The sequence below is a fragment of the Schistocerca serialis genome, chromosome 4 (assembly GCF_023864345.2).
Source record: "Schistocerca serialis cubense isolate TAMUIC-IGC-003099 chromosome 4, iqSchSeri2.2, whole genome shotgun sequence".
NCBI classification, from domain to species: domain Eukaryota; kingdom Metazoa; phylum Arthropoda; class Insecta; order Orthoptera; family Acrididae; genus Schistocerca; species Schistocerca serialis.
The window spans coordinates 234,852,032-234,873,415 of NC_064641.1; the positions used below are offsets into that span (position 1 = coordinate 234,852,032).

The following is a 21,384-nucleotide window of genomic DNA, read 5'->3' on the forward strand; positions in this document are numbered from 1 at the left end:
TTTGGGCACCAATGAAAAAGTCACGTCGTCAAGAAGATTAAATTTGAAATACACCTTTGTCAAAGAAAGTACCAAATACACTGTGTGGTCAACTTACCAGTACTATTAACGACCAAAACTCTAAAAACATATTTCCATAATTGATCGGTGATACAACAATATATAATATTTCCAAAACAATCAGTAGCATGTGTTCCATTTTTTATACGAATACTGTTTTCTAATAAACACTTGGGTCAGGAAGTCACATTGTAGTAGACGTATTGATACTGGGAGTTTGAAAAAGCCCCTCGACATTTCTGAGGCCAAAGTGATTTGTAATGTGGATGTCTGAGTGAAAGGAAGTATGTGTCTCTTACTCTGTATTTACATTTATTGCGCAGCCCTGCTGAAAATTGTGCAATATATTACACTAGGTAGATATTAGCCTACCAGTGAATAGATGGAAATACATAAAAAACTTCATGGACAGTATTTTTATTTGAGAGGCAAGGGAGGACATTAAACGCATGCTACACAAATTGTAGGACCTGTGAACACACAACACGTATTTTCAACTTGGAAGACACTACCGTAACGAAAGGTAAGTACAAAAATTTCAGTTTGGCCCACTAGTCGATCTCGCAGCAACTGAGTCTGTAGTGAAAATCTATCTGTGAGTGCACTTCCAAGTTCCAGAGAAGGAAGCTGAATGCCGGTTTCAGGTACAAGATTTGAAAGTTATCCTGTCTTCAAAGTTATTTTACATGCAAACGGTACACTGCAGGGCATGGGTTCGTTATCAACGCATTATCTACTAATTCCTCCCTACAACCCCTAGAAGCTATTATAGGCATTGTGAAACATGGTGTTCAGGATATATGGAAGTGTACAGTTTGCTTGAGGAGGGAAGAGAAAGCGATTACCCTGTACAGGGTTTGTATAAGGGAGATAAACCGGTGCAGATAACAAGAAGGAGTGCATGGCGTTCAAGAATTTGGAGAGAATTCCATTCCATTCTACACTGAAGTGACAAAGTCATGGGATACCTCCTAATATGGTGTTGGACCTCCTTTTACCTGGGGCAACTCGATGCGGCATGGACTCAACAAGTCGTTAGAAGTCGCCTGCAGAAATATTGAGTCATCTGCTTCCGTAGCCGTCCATAATTACGAAAGTGTTGCCGGTGCAGTATTCTGCGCACGAACAGACCTCTCGAATATGTCCTATAAATATTCTATGGGATTCGTGTGGGGCGATCTGGGTTGCCAAATCATTCTCTCGAACTGTAAAAAATGTTCTTCTTACCTACCGCAAATTATTGTCGCCCAGTGACATGGCGCATTGTCATCCATAATATGAAGTCCATGGATGGAAGCAAATGGTCTCCAAGAAGCTGAACATAAGCATTTTCAGTCAATGATCGGTTCAGTTGGACCAGAGGACCCAGTCCATTGCATGTGAACACAGCCCACACCTTTATGGAACTACCACCAGCTTGCACAGTGCCTTGGGTCCATGTCCATCAGCTCTTACCAACTGAAATCGAGATTCCTCAGAGCAGGCCACAGTTTCCTAGTCGTCTAGAGTCCAACCGATATGATGACGAGATCAGGAGAGGCACTGCAGGCGATGACATGCTGTTAGCACAGGCACTCGCGTCGGACGTCTGCTACCATAGCCCATTAATGCCAAATTCTGCCACACTGTCCTAACGGATACGTTTGTCGTACATTCCACATTGATTTATGCCGCTATTCGACCCAGTGTTGCTTGTCTGTTAGCACTGACACCTTTACGCAAACAGGCGGGCCGGCCGAAGTGGCCATGCGGTTAAAGGCGCTGCAGTCTGGAACCGCAAGACCGCTACGGTCGCAGGTTCGAATCCTGCCTCGGGCATGGATGTTTGTGATGTCCTTAGGTTAGTTAGGTTTAACTAGTTCCAAGTTCTAGGGGACTAATGACCTCAGCAGTTGAGTCCCATAGTGCTCAGAGCCTTTACGCAAACGCCACTGCTATCGGTCGTTAAGTGAAGGCCGTCGGCCACTGCGTTGACCATGGTGACAGATAATGCCTAAAATCTGGTATTCTCGGCACACTCTTGACACTGTGGATATAGGATATTGAATTCCCCAACGATTCCCGAAATGGACTGTCCCACGTGTTTAGCTCCAACTACCGTGCCGCGTTCAAAGTCTGTTAATTCCCATCGTGCGGCAGTAACCACGTCGGAAATCTTTTCTCGTGAATCACCTGAGTAAAAATGACAGCACCGCCAATGCACTGTCTTTTTATGCCTTGTGCGCTCGATACTACCGCTACCGCTACATGTGCGCAGTGCTGTGCCGTGACTTTTGTCGTCTCAGTGCATGTACGAATGCCGTTCAGAAAGTAACCTCCGGTTGATTTAAAAAAATACACCAAGTTAAATAAAAATATTTTAATATATACATCTTACAACTACATATTTGCACTATTTTTCTACATAGTCTCCATAGCGATTGAGGCACTTATCGTATCTCTTCACAAGCTTTGAAATTCCTTCTGCATAAAAATCACCCGCTTGTGCCTGGAGCCAGCCTGTGACCGCATCTTTGAGCTCTTCGTCGTCATCAAACCGCTGTGACCCGAGCCATTTCTTCAAATGCATGAAGAGGTGATAATCACTTGGCGCCAGGTCTGGGCTGTAAGGTGGATGGTTGATAACGTCCCACTTGAAGGACTCAAGAAGGGCTGTTGTTCTGCGAGCAGAGTGAGGACGGGCGTTATCGTGCAAAAAAACGATACCGGAAGTCAGCATACCACGGCGTTTGTTCTGTATAGCCCGTCGTAACTTTTTTATTGTTAATGGTCGTACCACGTTCCATGAATTCAACCAACAACACCCCTTTGGCATCCCAAAACACCGTTGCCATCAGTTTTCTGGCAGAAAAATCTTGCGAGGCTTTTCTTGGTTTGGTAGGCGAATTTGAATGTGCCCACATCTTTGATTGTTCTTTTGTCTCAGAGTTCACGTACTTAAACCAGGTTTCGTCACCGGTCACGATTCTGTTTAACAGTGGTTCTCCTTCGTCCTCATAACGTGACAGAAAGTCTAATGCAAAGGCCATTCTTTGAGTTTTGTGGTGGTCGGTAAGAATTTTGGGCACCCATCGTGCACAGAGCTTACGGTAACCCAATCTTGCTGTCACTATCTCGTACAAGAGAGTCTTAGAAATCTGTGGAAAACCAGTAGACAACTCCGACATTGAGAAACGTCGATTTTCACGAACTTTTGCATCAACTGTCTGAACGAGTTCGTCAGTCACCAATGATGGTCTACCACTCCTCTCTTCATCATAAACGTTTTCTCGTCCACTTTTAAATAAACGTACCCATTCATGGACAACTCCTTCACTCATAACTCTTGGTCCGTACACGGCACAAAGCTCACGATGAATAGCTGCTGCAGAATATCCTTTGGCTTTAAAAAAACCTTATGACAGCACGCACTTCACATTTGGCGGGGTTTTCTATTGCAGCACACATTTCAAACTGCCACAAAAACTAAACTAGCGCAGGTACGACGTTCACTCGACCACGGCTTGATGCCGACTGACCTGTTGAGTGCGTGAACGCACAGATGGCGTCGCTACTCCCCCCACAACCCGCACTGTGACCAATCGGAGGTTACTTTCTGAACCGCCCTCGTATAAATGCGTCCCTAGTTCAGGAGGCGGGAGTCGAGAGAGTACGCACCTTGAAGTTGGGCATCTCCTTGGCGAGCTTGATGACGTCCTGCGTGCCGCGCACGTTGATGGCGGCGGCGTAGCGCAGCGGCTCGTCGAAGCGCACCGAGGCGGCCACGTGGAAGACGACGTGCACCTGCGCCAGCAGTGCGGCGCGGTCCTGCTCCCGCAGCCCCAGCCCGGGCAGCGCGCAGTCGCCCTCCACCGGCGCCAGCCGCTCCTCCAGCTTCGCCACGCGGCTGCGGACCTGGTCGAACAGCTGACCCAACACGCCCCGCACCATTACCTTACCGTCCACTCGCCCGCTACACCTGCCTTATGCTACAAGACTGAGCATCAGCGAGAAAAAATTAGCGTAACAATGAGAACTTGTGAGCAAGCAGTTCAGGCACCTTAAGGAATATCAGACACAGAATGGAGTCGAAGCAGCACTCAATATTCCAAACACAAGACTCATTTTATGAGTTGTCCAGAAAGTAAAAGTACTGAGTTTCTGATGGACAAAATAAATTTTTAAGAGACAAATTTGGCAGTATTGCGTTCAAGGATAACGTGTTGGCAGTAGGAGAAGATGTTGGCAGTAGAACGCGCGCTCGCATCTCTCACTCCGCTAAAAACTCTTGTAGTAGTGTGTTAAAATGAGTGACTCTAGTCCTTTTCCGTAGGCCTCAACATCAAGAGCGTAATCCAGTTTATTTCAAAGGGAAACGTGCCAGTCCAGATTTTTTTTTTAACGAAATCAAAACTGTCTATGGGGGATGATGGGATGAATCGTATTAATGTGTACAACTGGTTAATGTGCTAAAACGAATGTTCATGATGAACAAGCGAGTGAGTGTCTCCCAATCGTCAATGATGATGTGGTGAACAAGGTCGATTGCTTTTGGGTGAGATGAACGCAATGTTTCCACAAATCTCCACACCTGCTGTGCATGAGATCATTATTTTTCGAAAATTGTTTGAGAGGTGGGTACGAAAACAGCGCACAAATAAACAGAAACCCAATAGAATCGCATCTTCACGCAAATTTCTCGATTGCTTCCATTTGGAAGGTGAACAATTCCCTGACTGTACGATGTCTGACGACGAAGCATGGGTGGCAAGCTACACCCATGAAACGAAAAGATAATCAATGCAGTGACGGCATCCCTCTTTACCCTTACCTGAAAAATTAAAAACCATCATTTAGGACCGAAAAAAATGGCCACTGTCTTGCCGAACCGTAGAGGGAGTCTCCTCATCGAATTTTTCTCCCAGAGGGAAACAGTTAATGTACATCTATATTTACATCCATACTTCGCAAGCCACCTGACGGTGTGTGGCTGAGGCTACTTTGACTAACTCTATCGGTTCTCCCTTCTATTCCAGTCTCGTATTGTTCGTGGAAAGTGTTGTGGGTTGGCAGGAGAGCCAACACCGGTATGAGAGGAAGCCGAAAGGCACGCGTTTTAGCTCACGCACGCTGGCGTGAGGTCTGGAACAGGACAAGGAAATTAGACTGGAGAAAAAACTGACGTAGCTGGTGGAATACTTAACTTTAATCCATAAATGGTGAACGTCGCTCTTGACGGTACATGTTTCACATCATCTATAGTAACTGGTAATGGCGCCTTGCTAGGTCGTAGCAAATGACGTAGCAGAAGGCTATGCTAACTATCGTCTCGGCAAATGAGAGCGTATTTTCTCAGTGAACCATCGCTAGCAAAGTCGGTTGTACAACTGGGGCGAGTGCTAGGAAGTCTCTCTAGACCTGCCGTGTGGCGGCGCCCGGTCTGTAATCACTGACAGTGGCGACACGCGGGTCCGACGTATACTAACGGACCGCGGCCGATTTAAAGGCTACCACCTAGCAAGTGTGGTGTCTGGCGGTGACACCACAGAAAGAAAGATTGTCGCTATGCCTCTCTGTGGGCTTTTATCTCTCTGATTTTATCCTCATGGTCTCTTCGCGAGATATATGTAGGAGGGAGCAATATACTGCTTGACTCCTCGGTGAAGGTCTGTTCTCGAAACTTTAACAAAAGCCCGTACCGAGCAACTGAGCGTCTCTCCTGTAGAGTCTACCACTGGAGTTTATCTATCATCTCCGTAACGCTTTCACGATTACTAAATGATCCTGTAACGAACCGCGCTGCTCTCCGTTGGATCTTCTCTATCTCTTGTATCAACCCTAACTGGTACGGATCCCACACAGGTGACCAGTATTCAAGCAGTGGGCGAACGTGTGTACCGTAACCTTCTTCCCTTGTTTTCGGATTGCATTTCCTTAGGATTCTTCCAATGAATCTCAGTCTGGCATCTGCTTTACCGATGTTTAATTCTATATGGTCATTCCATTTTAAATCACTCCTAATGCCTAATCCCAGATAATTTATGGCATTAACTGCTTCCAGTTGCTGACCTGCTATATGTAGCTAAATGATAAAGGATCTTTCTTTCTATGTATTCGCTGCACATTACACTTGTCTACATTGAGATTCAATTGCCATTCCCTCCACCATACGTCAATTCGTTGAAGATCCTCCTGCATTTCAGTACAATTTTCCACTGTTACAACCTCTCGATATACCATAGCATCATCCACAAAAAGCCTCAGTGAACTTCCGATGTTATCCACAAGGTCATTAATACGTATTGTGAATAGCAACGGTCTTACGACATTCCCCTGTAGCACACCTAAAATCACTCTTACTGCGGAAGACTTCTCTCCATTGAGAATGACATTCTGCGTTCTGATATCTAGGAACTCTTCAATCCAATTACACAATTGGTCTGTTAGTCCATATGCTCTTACTTTGTTCATTAAACGACTGTGGGGAACTGTATCAAACGCCATGCTGCACAGTACTATGAACACATAAAAAAAACTACAGAACAAAAGAAGGAAAACGTCAACGAAGGAAGGGTGCTTACTGTATGACAATGTACTCCCACACAAAGCCAACGCCACAGACGAGCTCTTGGATTCATTCGGTAGGAACCACCCAGCTCAGTTCCCTTGTATGGCGCATTCAGAGTTTAGTCTTTTCACTTCTCTAAAGTTGTTAACGAGTGGAAAAAGGCTTTTTACCGGCGACGAGGTCCAGAGCGCCGTAAAACAATGTGCCAAACGGGCGCCGGGAGACTTTTTTGACTAAGGTTTTGACTAAGGTATCGAAATGCGCATCCCTCGACTGATGGAGTGCACTGAGAACGAAGGCGACTACGTCGAAAAATAGTTTTTGATGTACACCCAACTTCTTTTAAATTTTTCATAAATATATTGCCTTTTCGACTTTTAAGTAATTGAGTTTCTGGACGTGCTTCATTTTATTACAATACCGAGAAACAGTAATTATTTTACGTAGGACGGATATCTGTGCTTAACTGCTCGACGAAAACAGACCATACCAGCACGACCACTGACTGAAGATTCCAGAAGTTGCTGTTCCTTGACATGCTGTGCATCGCGTGCACAGAGCTGATGGTCTGTATGTCAGACGACCCGCTCACAGCGTAGCATAGAAGAAGACGTTTATTTTCGAGTCAGCAGACCCGAGATTGCACTATGCCTCAAGACAGAATGTATAGTGATACTCGAAGCACATTAGTCTGAGTGGTAAGTGGGAGCAGGCACAATGACAATAACGTTGCAAATAAGGAACAGTTTGATGGTGAATTCCTAGTCAATGTTCATGTTGGACGGATGTAAGAAGTTTCAAATTTTCATTCGTGTCGGAGGAATATTGTGAATGCCCAGAGGTACCGAGACGAAATACTACAACCACATTTCAAACTTATGCGGTTTATGTAGGCTTTTACTTTGTTGTGCCTGACCACATCGAACTCCTCTAGTATGTGAAGGTCACTACTGGATGCACTACTCAACAATATGAATTCCAATGAGTGTGGCTGGAATGCATTGGTTTAATAAAATGTCGTCTGTCAGCCACGTACACATCTCATTGTCAAGAACAGAATCGACAGCCAACAGAGCAGTTTAATCACCTCACAGAGTGCATGTCATGTCATTGATAATCATATGTGACAGAGCTAATAAGATCCAATGCTGACAGTTTCGTTGCTGGGAGATGTCTTTCTCGGTTTCATTAGTCTTTTTTTTAAATTGTAGTTATCTTTAGTTTCAAAAATTCTATAATTACCCGTTCTGGATATCGTTACATGTTCGGTAATTTAATTTTACATAGCTCTGCAATGATTCCTAGATACTTTTCAGGAAATATGTTCTCATTTCTTACGCTTACCTTCTGGAAGTGCGTGAGCTACCTGTGGTGAGAGAAATCACTTCTGTACTTCAGGTCGTGAACATAGTTTGCTACTATAGCATTCATTCAGTGACAACCCATTCAAGTTCTGGAGATGTAAAATTTTATGTTATCGGGATATCGTTAGAATGTTGACTAGAGATGATGACGCCACGCAATTCCCAATCGTCGTGATCTTTTCCAATTTAGTGGGTTAAGGACGAAGCTTATCGGGACATAGTGTGACACGAGTAGGTGCATTGTGTCAGTGGCGTTCCAACGCGTCACTTGCGAGCGTTGAGCTCGACAGTCTGCTTGGTGCTATTACAGGGGAGTGGAGTCTGTGGGGGCACTGGTTTTAACCATCTCACTTCCACTGAATAACCATCAAGATGTAACACCACACTACATGCACAACCACTCAACAGAATCATCCCCCGCATACACAACTGACACCTCATAAAAGATGGGAGAAAAATGAAATCTAATTGCCTTCGCCAACACCGTGAGATGCTCACATTCTTATCACATTCACTACCGTAACCAATACAATCTAGACATTAACGAGACGCAACTGATTTTGTTACTATCTAAATGATAACACTTTCGCCACTTGACTGCTCTTTTATTTCATTCTGAACCCTTCTGTAATTTCGACTCTATACCTATTTTCAAGTGATTCATTATTATTCTACAGTAATTAGTCAAATCGCATGCCGTATCACATGTGAAGAACATCATATGCAAAATTCTGACATGTTCTATAGATGAAATGTGACTATTTATCATAGGATAATAACGAATTACTTAAAATGGCTATAGAGCCGAATTTGTAACAGTGTCGAAAAGGAAGTAAAAGTACATACAAATTACGTCTATCATTTATACATTTATGCTTGACTATGACTCCTAAAAACAGGAAAGTCCGTTTACCATAGCATTTTGTTATACCTGTAATCCGTTGCTTCATGATATGGCTTGGAATTATATGTAGTACGCGTGAATATACATCACTGCGGTACGGATCAGCTAAGAGTATTCTCCTTTACGCATATCTGGAGCTAACGAGCTCTGAGAGGATAAGGAGCAAAAAAAAATTCATTGACCATACACGTACACCTCTTGAAGGTGGAGATAAAACAGTAACCCACTAACAGCAACAAGAAAGTAGGCCCCGGGATGGGGTAAGCCAGAAGACCGTAAAGAACATTCTCCATGACAACTGCCAATATTGTATCAGTTAGAACATGTGGAGTCATTATCTTCAGACTTGCACCCACGGCAATGGATATGTCGCTGGTTCGTCACACACGTCACCACGGAGCTGGGATTTCTATCCTATTCACAAATCTGGCCGCCTTTCCGAAAAGCGATATGGTCAAACTTCACAACCTACGTATGAACTATGGAGAATACCCAAGCTACGATGGCAGCGAACTATCAGTACTGGTTCACCTTCAATGTGTACGCGGTGATTACTAACGTCCACGTCATAGGATCAATCGTCCTTCCACAACACCCCGCAGGTGAGACATATCTGCACTTATATCTGCACTTCCTGTGAGAAAGCATGCCTCTCTTGCTGGAGAACGTACCTTCTGATGATAGAAAGGGTAATGTGGTTACTACATCGTGGAGCTCGTCTTAATCCTCTCTTAAGCGTGAAGCTAATTGTAAGACACTAGTACAGAAAGAACATTCTCAACTGACTTATGTTCTCATATGTGCTTTCAATCGTTGAAACTCGCACTCTCAACGATCTTTTATCTCCACCTTCAAGTGGAAGCATCTCCCTTGGAACGCATTTCTGGTCGTATCTTCGAATGATATTATTTTACTCCATAAGCCCACCACACACGGAGTAAGAATCTCCACAAGTTTGGTAGGTGGCACGCATGGCTACTGGCTAGCAAGTGGGGTGACAGCTACCTCGCACGCTAAACTCCTCACACGATAAATTATTGGGCGCGGAAGCTAGCTGGCTGGCTTGACTCCGTAAACCACAGGGCGTGAGCCATCTGAGCTGCGATCTTTGTCAAACGAGTGTAAAGAAATTATTCAGTAAAAAAATTTTGATTCTCGTACATCTTATAGCTTCCTTCGTCAACTTCATAACGAACTGCCTGCCATTTCGTTAAGGATCGTATTTATTGTGATGTTCTAGGATTAAGTAAATTACTGCAAGAATTTCGGAAGGTTGGCAGTGAAAAGTAGAAGTCACTGTGAGTTTGCGTTTTGCGCCCGTCAGCTCAGACATAGCTGCATATGAAATGTAGCTAACATATTTCATTTTTCTTTAAATTTTTAAGGATATTGATATCTATTACCAAACTCGAGAAAACAGATAGTATGGAAATCATGTTGCTCCGAACTCGCGCGCCAGCGAAAAAGTAAGAATGAAATATTCAAAAATTCCTCAGATCTCGTAAATGTCTTGAGATACTGAAACAAGAGTTTGACAAAATGGTGGTACACAAGGAGGAAAGCATTCTGCCATGTAATTAGTATGCGAAACTTCCATATTTACCGCTATATTCAGGCGACTACAGATTTTTTCAATGAAATAATCTAATATTTAAGCGCCATCGATAGCTGATGAAACGAGAATTTTTGTGAATTCGCAACAACATAGGTAAGGAAATTTCATTTTATTTTTATATTGAGAATGGGCATTCCCATAAACTATTGACTTGTCGTTCCATCAGGTGCTGTTTTATGATTATATCGGAATTTCAACTGCATTAGAATTTTAATGACGGGAATATTCACAAACTCGGCTGTGTTTACGCGAAAGAAGCAGATTTGACCGTGGCAACAAGCGAAATTAACGTATTTCTCAAAACTCACCACTGAAAACGTCTCTCTGAAGGAAATTAGAGGGAATAAGAAGTCCGGCGAAAATAAATCGATACTTCTGTTGAAATTCTAAGGGAATCCTATGCCACGGTGTGTTTAGTAATGATGTGGACTCACACTCATCAAAGAATTACATTTCTATATCTCGATGATATGAGAAATATGAAAAATTAAATATGCAAAATACAGTCAATTACCTGTCAAGGTGTAAACAGGTTAACAGTACCTTTTAGACAGTAAGAGTTGTTTGTTGCAAAAAAAAAGTACAATCCCTTATTCTATACAGGGATAGAAAAGAAAAGATGACATGCTATGTGCTGTTAATTGTTTTCGTGTTTCTCAGATTACTGAGATATAGAAAAAAAAACCTTCGCCCAGTTTTGATCCATGTAATTCGTTATTAAAAATGCACTGGGGTATAGAATTTCGCAGAAATTTCAACAAAAAGTAGCGATTTATTTTCGCCAGACTCATCATCACCTTTATTTTCCTTCAGAGAAGCGTTATCAGTGACGAGTTTTGAGTAATTCATAAGACTGTTTGTGGACATATTAATCGCTTTATTTCGCGAAAATGCACCTGAGTTTATAAATGTTGATCTCATTAACATCCTAACGCAGTTAAAATTGGGACAGAATCATAAAACAGCAACTGATGCAAAGATGTGTCAACGGTTTATGAAAATGCCCTTCCTCTGTATCAAAATAAACTTTAATTTCTTCACATGTACTGTTCTAAAGGCACAGAAAGTCTCGTTTCACCAGCTATCAATGCCGCTTAAATATTACATCATTTGGTTGAAAAAAATCTGTAGTCGCTTGAATATCGCGGTATATATGAAAGTTTCGCATATTAATCACAAGATGAATATTCCCTTCTTTGCATATTGTCATTTGCCAAAATCTTGTTTCCATATCTAAGACCATTTACGAGATATGAGGAATTTTGAGAATATTCCATTATGGCTTTTTTGTTGGCGCACGAGCTCGGGACGAAGTGCTTTACACACTATTCATTTTCTCATTGATTGTTGATAGCAGTCCTTCACAGTTTAAAGAAAAATTCAATATTTTAGTTACGTTTCATACGCAGCAACATATGACCTAACATGCACCAAATGCAAATTCATAGCGACCCCTATTTTACAGTATTTTACTTAATTCTAAAATATCACAGCAAATATGACCATCAACGAAATGATACGCAGCTCCTCATAAAGCTGGTGAATAGAACTAAGAGACGCGTGAGAGTCATGTTTTTTTACCAATCAGTCTCTTTATGATCGTCTGAGAAAGATCGCAGGTCGGCAGGCGGGTGCGTGACGTTCTATTCAGTCTCGAAGGTTAACTGGCGTTGTCTCAGAGTTCCTGTAGGCTGTCCCCAAACAGGACTCCTAATAGGCCATCGCAAGCGTAACGAAGGGAACCCAGCTAGGCCCTACAAGAAAAGTAGCATCAGACCTGTCACAGGAAACATGGCGGCAGCTGGCTAGCAGACGGCTGCGCCGACCCATTAGCCGGCCGGTAAGATCGTAGCGAACCGTGCTCTATGTGAGACGGGCTTTACCCTAAGGATCGTTTCCTGCTGTTTGTACCCACTTAGCAAAATCACCCTGTATATGCGCGCGGTTCTCTAGATCATGTGGCACTCGCTCATGTTGATTCTGCTTTCTTCTTATTTCTGAGACTTTCCTATGTTAGCGACGATCCAACGCCCCTCCACATTTTCTCAACATCTAAAAACAGAAAAACACCACGTAAAGCCCGTGAACGAAGCACTACGAATCCTCCACATTACGCAAAAGGTAACATTTACGAAAATCCTTGAGGAAGTGGAGATGTATATTCACATGCATACAGCAACCCCACAAATTTACTGAATGAACAAACCGACCTAACGCACAAAAGTACATAGAAAACTTTGTTCACATTATAAAGCATGAAAAATGACTAAAGTTACAAATCAGACACACTAAATAACACATATCTGTAGCAACAGCGATAACAACATGAAGAGTATAGAACAAAAACATAACAGCAAGAAACATCAAAAGTCATAGGCAGTAACAAAGTTAATATGAAAAAATAAAAATGTAAAATAAAAATCTCAACTAAAACTAAAACAAATTCCAGGCAAAACATAGTTAGAACCAAACGCATAAAATAATACAAAAAAACCGAATTTCCGCACATCACTTATTTGTAATGGTAACTATGTAAAAATGTAATTCAAACTGTCAAGAGCAAAATAGCTTGCGTGTGCTTTGATAGTGTCGTGATGATTGAACATATAATTAGGGGTAAGGTCAGATATAAATCTCCAGCATATATCTAAGGGAAAACTAATAATTCTACCAAAGGACGGGAAATGGCTGTAACGATATTACAAGTAAGGAAAAGACACCAAACGAATCTTTCACAACTTTTCTGATCATTGTTACCGACCATTACATTAAGACCATCACTTACTTATGTACTTTCTGAGTACCTGATCATGGAAATATGCCGAAATGGACTCATCCTAAATGATTTATAAAACAAAAAAACATTTAAAGAGCAGTGAAGCTGGCTGCTATTCATAATAAACATGTCATTAGAAGACATATTTTGCACTACGGGCCCCAAAGAATGAAAGAACACTCAAGTGTTGCACTGGAGCTGTCTATTATTCCTATGGCGTTTGGGTCTACAATATTCCTTAAAATTGAAAGAGTTAACGTTCAACAAGATTATATTCGATTTACTTTCATAGCTTGTTGTGCTGACTGAGCACATAATTAGAGGTAAGATTTTGGCAAAATTCAGCTCTTTTACTATGTAATACTGATGTTTGCATAATTTGCGCTAGGTCCTTTGGAAACCTTTCCTTTTTATTTTTGTAATACATCATTGTTGATTTATGCATCAGCTATGGTTTATGACTTGCCCATGTGGCATCATGTGGCTGCGCACAACCCAAACTTTCAATGATTTTCCTACATAGTAAAATTAATAAGGTTCATTACGATTAGTTTAAATAGCTGCATCACCCCCAACTTTTCGTAAGACTTCATGAAAGTTAAAGTCAGGGAATTTCAAGGTGCCTGGAAACACATACGATGCACTGTATATGACAGAAAGATGTATCGGTAAAGACACTTATAGTCAACCCATCTTTCTGCAAGATGCAGAGGACAGTGTGGGGTGAATTCAAAGAAGCATCCATCAGATATTTTACGAGAGTATGTTTGTATGTGTCCCGCTGTTGAGGATTTAATTATGAAGGGGAAAGGTCAAGAAGCGCGAAAACCAATCAGTGAACTGGTAAGATGATGAATTTGATTAAAAGTGTGCTTGAAACAATCGGTAAAGTCTACATCAGATTGTTCCCATATTTCTCAATTCTGAGCTTGAACACTATTTCGAATGGATCTAAGGCATAACGCTCCTTCAACAACGACGTTTACAGAGACAACAGAGTTAACTCTTCTTGAAAAGGATTCAGTAGTCTGAGGGAATAAGATGCACACCAATTCAGACTGCCATAGGGAGAAGAAAGGCGTAAGGAAGAGGTAAATAATATTGTCTCAGGGAGCCATCCTAGTAGCAAAATAAATGAAAGAGAGCCGCAGTGGGAAACGACTGCAAAATTTGCACACTTCCACATGTAACGCTGCAAAGCGTTTCAATAAGATAGATTTCCTACCGCTTTTCAAAAATGTTCAAATGTGTGTGAAAATTTATGGGACTTAACTGCTAAGGTCATCAGTCCCTAAGCTTACACACTACTTAACCTAAATTATCCTAAGGACAAACACACACACCCATGTCCGAGGGAGGACTCGAACCTCCGCCGGGACCAGCCGCACAGTCGATGACTGCAGCGCCCTAGACCGCGCGGCTAATCCCGCGCGGCCCTGCCGCTTTTCATACCAGACTTGTCAAGAAAGAAAATACCCTTGAAGAGGTAACATTTTCTAACATTTTATTCTAACAGGCAAAAGCCACCTAATTTATGAAATATATACTGAAGCAACGGAAAAATGCCCCTGTCGGAGCACAAAAAAGGCGAATACAATCCTGTTTAAAAGACTGACTGTAAAATGGGGTACAAACTGCCTTCCTTGGCACCTTTAAAAATTTTCCCAAAAAGTTTGGCATGCAAACATAATCATATTCATTTTAACGTGCAACTCACCTCTCACTCACCCAACCTACCCTAACTGTAACATCCTCACACCCACTAAACTATCGCTGTAAGTCGCTCATACCCATCTACTCCCACATACCCACGCTCACTCACTCATTCAGCCCATCTTTCGATATCTCTTTGTGTCTCTCCAACTGTCACTGTCCCATTTGTTCTGTCCTACTACTGTCCACTCTCTCTGTCACCGTCTCTTGCTCTCTCTTACTGCTGCTATCTCATTCATTCCTTCCCACTGCTGTTGTCTCTTCTCACTGTCACCATCTCTCTCTTCCTCGTTACCCCAGAGGTGACGGTTAATCGAGGTTCTACTCTATATCCTTCTTATCAAAGATAAGTATTGATACTTTGATGAATCCGATATAGTCTGTCAGTAAACTCAAGAGCGAGCAGCGCTTTTGGTGGGGGAAGTGGCCTCTCCCGGAAGAACGCTGCCACCGGCCTACAGGGGCACCCGAAATCTGTTGCCTGTTATCTGTCTAGCGGTGTAGATCGGCGTGCAGTGATATAGACCTTTTCTGTTCGTGGGATCTTAGTTGCCAGTGTCAGTCAGTTAACTTTGTATACATACTGATGTACTTCGATATCCGGAAGTGATGGATAATCGTCTAGCATTGCAAGAAAATATGCAGAATACGAAGAAGAGGAGGTATTTGTGGAGTAACGAGCGTTTGATCATCTCTAATGTTATTACAGCGTGTATTAAGGAGGCGACCCAAAAAGAACCGGTGGCTAATATTAGCAGTCCCAGTCAAAGTGATAAAATTTATGCAAACGTCAGCCTCATCTAATAGGACGCATAAGTAATGAATGAAAAAATAAGCCGCATGGTTTACTGGAATCGTCACGAAGGAGAACTGATAATTTTGAGAGAAAACCCATCGTTACAGACAGTTTCAAAATCACGTAAAACCTTTGATGCTTATGGAACACTAAACCTCTATCTCGGTTACTGTTGACCTGATTCTAAGACATATTGCTTAAAGCATGTGCGCAATAGCTATTCTAAACACTGTTGAAATTTCCTTCGAAACATTTACACCGATTCTTGACTTCTAAGCAAAAAGCTTGACATACGAGGTGCGTTCACATATTAATTTTTGTGTTTTGGTAAGAACTTTATTTGTTAATCTCCAGCAATGCTATCCTCTTCTGTCCGCAACACGTGGTCGTGCGGTAGCATTCTCGCTTCCCGTGCCCGGGTTCCCGGGTTCGATTCCCGGCGGGGTCAGGTATTTTCTCTGCCTCGTGATGACTGGGTGTTGTGATGTCCTTCGGTTAGTTAGGTTTAAGTAGTTCTAAGTTCTAGGGGACTGATGACCATAGATGTAAAGTCCCATAGAGCTCAGAGCCATTTTTTTTATCCTCTTCAAAATATTCCCCATTACATACTATACACTTATGCCAGTGCTTTTTCCAATCCCCGGAAGACTTTAGGAACTGTTTGTTCGGGATAGTTTGTAGGTCTGTTTAACTGTGCATTTTTAATCTCATCCATGCTTGTAAAACCGCTGTCCTTTAAGACCTGCTTTGAAATGTTTATACCACTTGTCTGCCCTTGGTTTACTCATAACAGGCTCACCAGAAGCAAAATTTACCATTTCTAAAAATTTCATACCCTTTATTCCATTCTTATAACAAAATTTAATACAGATTCTCTAATTTATTTTTATACAAAACAAACAACCGTTGATGCTACCAAAACACATATAGCCTTTCTGACAGCTGACAACAGAGTAAATACCCAATATGCATAACATTGAACACATACTTTTGAGGCATGTTTACGAAAACAGAGACAAAACAGTAGTGCAGATCGGACTAATACAACACGCAAAATTATTAATTTCTGCTTACTTTTTAAACACTCTTCGTGTTGCAAAATTGTTAAGTCTCAATGCAGTCCTTCAAAGAAAACTTCTACCTTGTCGTAGAAACACAAAGTAAAAACAAGCCTCAAATTCTACAGATTGTTTACATTATATGGGGTTCGTTTTACGAACAGCAATAGAGGAATATACATACATTCACATGAACAGGCATTCGGTTCTATGTTTGTAGTATAATCCTGACTTGCATTCTTATCTTAATATTATTTACTCTATGATGTTGTGTTTCGGAAGAAGCTATCGTTTTTTGTATTCCTTATGCTGTTAATGCATTTGTCTAAAAATAAACGCAGCCGAGACGTATCTGCACACGGCTTCGCCACAGATTTGAAGTGAGCGCCGCGGCATGGACGGTACTATGTTGTGAAACAGCCTGTAGAAGATCCTAGGCAGAGTGGGGACTCGCTCGCTCTTCAGTTTACCGACAGCCTATACTTTTCTTACGACGCCTTTCTCGGGTCACGTATCGACCCTTCGTTGGACACCGTGCCGCGTACTCACCGGGTCGGCGAGCATGTCTGCGAGGCGCGCCTGCACGTCCTTGCCGCGCTTGGGCCGGATCAGGAGGAAGACCTTGCGCACGCGGCAGGCGCGCAGCAGCTTCTCGAGCAGCACGAGGCCCATGAAGCCGGTGGCGCCCGTGATGAAGACGACCGAGTCGCGGTAGAAGTCGACCACGCCGCCCGGCTCCACGTCCGCGCTGCCGGCGTCCAGCCCGCCGTGCTGCGCGCCCAGCTGCTGGGCCCCGGCGTCGGGCTCGCTCGCCACGGGCTGGGCGTCCGGCGGCGACGACTCCTCCACCATCCCGCTCCGTCTCGACGCCTCTGCAAAAGCGACGCCGCGGCGCCGTACTTAGAGAGCAGGCCTCTTGTGACAGTGCGCACCACACTAGGCAACTTGTTCATCGCTGCATCCGGCTGTGAAAAGTAGATCAATCCTAACAAGGGAGCCTCCCCATCGCACCCCCCACAGATTTAGTTATATTTGGCACAGTGGATAGGCCTTGAAAAACTGAACACAGATCAATCGAGAAAACGGGAAGAAGGTGTGTGGAACTATGAAAAAAATAAGCAAAATATACAAACTGAGTAGTCCATGCGTACGATAGGCAACATCAAGAACAGTATTAGCTCAGGAGCGCCGTGGTCCCGTGGTTAGCGTGAGCAGCTGCGGAATGAGAGGTCCCCTTGGTTCAGGTCTTCCCTCGAGTGAAAAGCTTACTTTCCTTATTTTCGCAAAGTTATGATCTATCCGTTCGTTCACTGACGTCTCTGTTCACTGTAATTAGTGTCTGTGTTTTGAGCCGCACCGCAAAACCGTGCGATTAGTAGACGAAAGGACGTGCCTCTCCAATGGGAACCGAAAACATTTGATCACAAGGACATAGGTCAACCGATTCCTCCACAGGAAAACACGTCTGATATATTCTATACGACACTGGTGACGGCAAGTGCGTCACATGACAGGAATATGTTGTCGACCCACCTAACTTGTACACTTGGCGAATGGGTAAAAAGATTCTTCAACCTTGCCCGATTTAGGTTTTCTTGTGGATGTGATAATCACTCCCAAAAAAGTGATGAAAACATAGGAGTTTGTCACATAAACTGCAACAATTGAATGCAACAGTTTCACAGTCGCACAGTTTTCCCTGTGCTCTTTCCAACCAAACATATGTTTTTAACGTTTTCAAATTTTTCCGTGTGTAGACCGTCAAATCCTGCATATGTCCAAGCAAATCTGGAGAGCGAAGTTGATTATGTGTGAGTGCCTGAACTTTGATAATTGTCTGAAAATAAAAAATTAAACCTTTCACTCTAGGGAAGAATTGAACCAAGGACCCGTCGTTCCGCAGCTGCTCACGCTAACCATGGGACCACGGCGCTGCTGAGCTCATACTGTCCTAGTTGCCTATCGTGCGCATGGACTACTCAGTTTGTATATTTTGCTTATTTTTTTCATAGTTCCACATAACTTCTGCTTGTTTTCTCGATTGATCTGTGTTCAGTTTTTCAAGCCCTATCCACTGTGCCAACTTATAGCTAAATCTGAGGGGGTGCGATGGGGAGGTTCCCTTGTAAGTTTTGCCACTGCGTGAGGAAAATGTTGGTGATTAGATTGGAATCCATACGATCCTATTCTGCCCAGCGATCTTTGAAGATAGACAAAGGAGAAAAGAGCAGCAGTCAATCGCCAAATCCGTCGTTTTATTACAGTAGATCTACACTACTGGCCATTAAAATTACTACACCAAGAAGAAATGCAGATGATAAAAGGGTATTCATTGTACAAATATGTTATACTAGAACTGACATGTGATTACATTTTCATGCAATTTGGGTGCTTAGATCCTGAGAAATCAGTGCCCAGAACAACCACCTCTGGCCGTAATAGCGGCCTTGATAGCCTGGGCATTGACTCAAACATGAATGGCGTGTACAGATACAGCTGCCCATGCAGCTTCAACACGATACCACAGTTCATCAAGAGTAGTGACTGGCGTATTGTGGCGAGCCAGTTGCTCGGCCACCATTGAGGAGACGTTTTCAATTGCTCAGAGATCTGGAGAATGTGCTGGCCAGGGCAGCAGTCGAACATTTTCTGTATCCAGAAAGGCCCGTACAGGACCTGCAACATGCGGTAGTGCATTATCCTGCTGAAATGTAGGGTTTCGCAGGGATAGAATGAAGGGTAACACATCTGAAATGTAACGTCCACTGTTCAAAGAGCCGTCAGTGCGAACAAGAGGTGACCGAGGCTTGTAACCAATTGCACCCCATACCATCACTCCGGGTGATACGCCAGTATGGCGATGACGAATACACGCTTCCAATGTGCGTTCACCCCGATGTCGCCAATCACGGATGCGACCATCATGATGCTGTAAGCAGAACCTGGATTCATCCGAAAAAATGACGTTTTGCCATTCGTGTTCCCAGGTTCGTCGTTGAGTACACCATCGCAGGCGCTCCTGTCTGTGATGCAGCGTCCAGGGTAACCGCAGCCATAGTCTCCGAACTGATAGTCCATGCTGCTGCAAACGTCGTCGAACTGTTCGTGCAGATGGTTGCTGTCTTGCAAAGGTCCCCATCTGTTGATTCAGGGATAGAGACGTGGCTGCACGATCCGTTACAGCCATGCGGATAAGATGCCTGTTATCTCGACTGCTAGTGATACGAGGCCGTTGGGATCCAGCACGGCGTTCCGTATTAGCCTCCTGAACCCACCGATTCCATATTCTGCTAACTGTCATTGGATCTCGACCAACGCGAGCAGCAATGTCGCGATACGATAAACCGCAATCGCGATAGGCTACAATCCGACCTTTATCAAAGTCGGAAACGTGATGGTACGCATTTCTCCTCCTTACACGAGGCATCACAACAACGTTTCACCGGGCAACGCCGGTCAACTGCTGTTTGTGTCGGTTGGAAACTTTCCTCATGTCAGCACGTTGTAGGTGTCGCCACCGGCGCCAGCCTTGTGTGAATGCCATGAAAAGCTAATCATTTGCATATCACAGCATCTTCTTCCTGTCGGTTAAATTTCGCGTCTGTAGCACGTCATCTTCGTGGTGTAGCAACTTTAATGGCCAGTAGTGCAGATGAATCCTAAGTGTTGCCAGTGCGTGAGGAAAATGTTGGTGATTAGAAAAAAATGTCTCTGAGCACTATGGGACTTAACATCTATGGTCATCAGTCCCCTAGAACTTAGAACTACTTATACCTAACTACATCACACAACACCCAGTAATCACGAGGCAGAGAAAATCCCTGACCCCCCGGGAATCGATCCCGGGAACCCGGGCGTGGGAAGCGAGAACGCTACCGCACGACCACGAGCTGCGGACTGGTGATTAGATTCGAATCCATACGATCCTGTTCTGCCCAGATAAAGAATGGAGAAAACAGCAGCAATCAATCGCCAAATCCGTCGTTTTATTACAATAGATCTAGGTTTCAGTTATTAGATAGTCTTCTTTAGTGCTAAAAATTACAAAACAAGAACATCAGGAACAGACATAAGATAGTTAATAACGAATCGTAAGTGCAAACATAACCACTGCACAATTACAAACCATGTAACAACATGTGATATTAGTCCAAAGTGTCACGTTTTGTTACATACCATGTAACAGCAGATGACATTAGTCCAAAGTATCACGTAATAGACGGTGTTGTTTACTACATGGGACCATGTCATGTGTTGTTACATAGTATGTCATTGTGCGTTGCTTATGTTTGTGAACTATGTTAAATTTGTTCGTGATTCTCCTGTTTTGTAATTTCTAGCACGTAACATTTGAAATCTACATCTGTTGTAATAAAACGAGGGATTTCGCAATGGATTCTGCTCTTTTCTCCGTTGTCTACATTTTGGGGATGTTACACACAGCTATTCAATAATGATCTGCGTTAAGATTTGACTGGAACCTGCGTCGGTTTAAGCCAAAGCGACACAAGCGCCTATTTATTGAGCCAAGCTGAGAGGGACACCAAATGC

The 21,384-nt window shown here is 43.2% G+C and overlaps 1 protein-coding gene across 1 annotated transcript in view; it reads right to left on the reverse strand.

Annotated features, from left to right (window-relative positions):
* LOC126473665 (fatty acyl-CoA reductase wat-like) overlaps positions 1-21,384 on the reverse strand; it is a 242,926-nt gene that overhangs the window by 62,655 nt on the left and 158,887 nt on the right. The window contains exons 3-4 of the mRNA XM_050100898.1: positions 17,383-17,705; positions 3,718-3,966 (exon numbers count right to left, since the gene is read on the reverse strand). Coding sequence (XP_049956855.1) covers positions 3,718-3,966; positions 17,383-17,705 — 572 coding nt within the window. The remainder of the gene's footprint in view (positions 1-3,717; positions 3,967-17,382; positions 17,706-21,384) is intronic.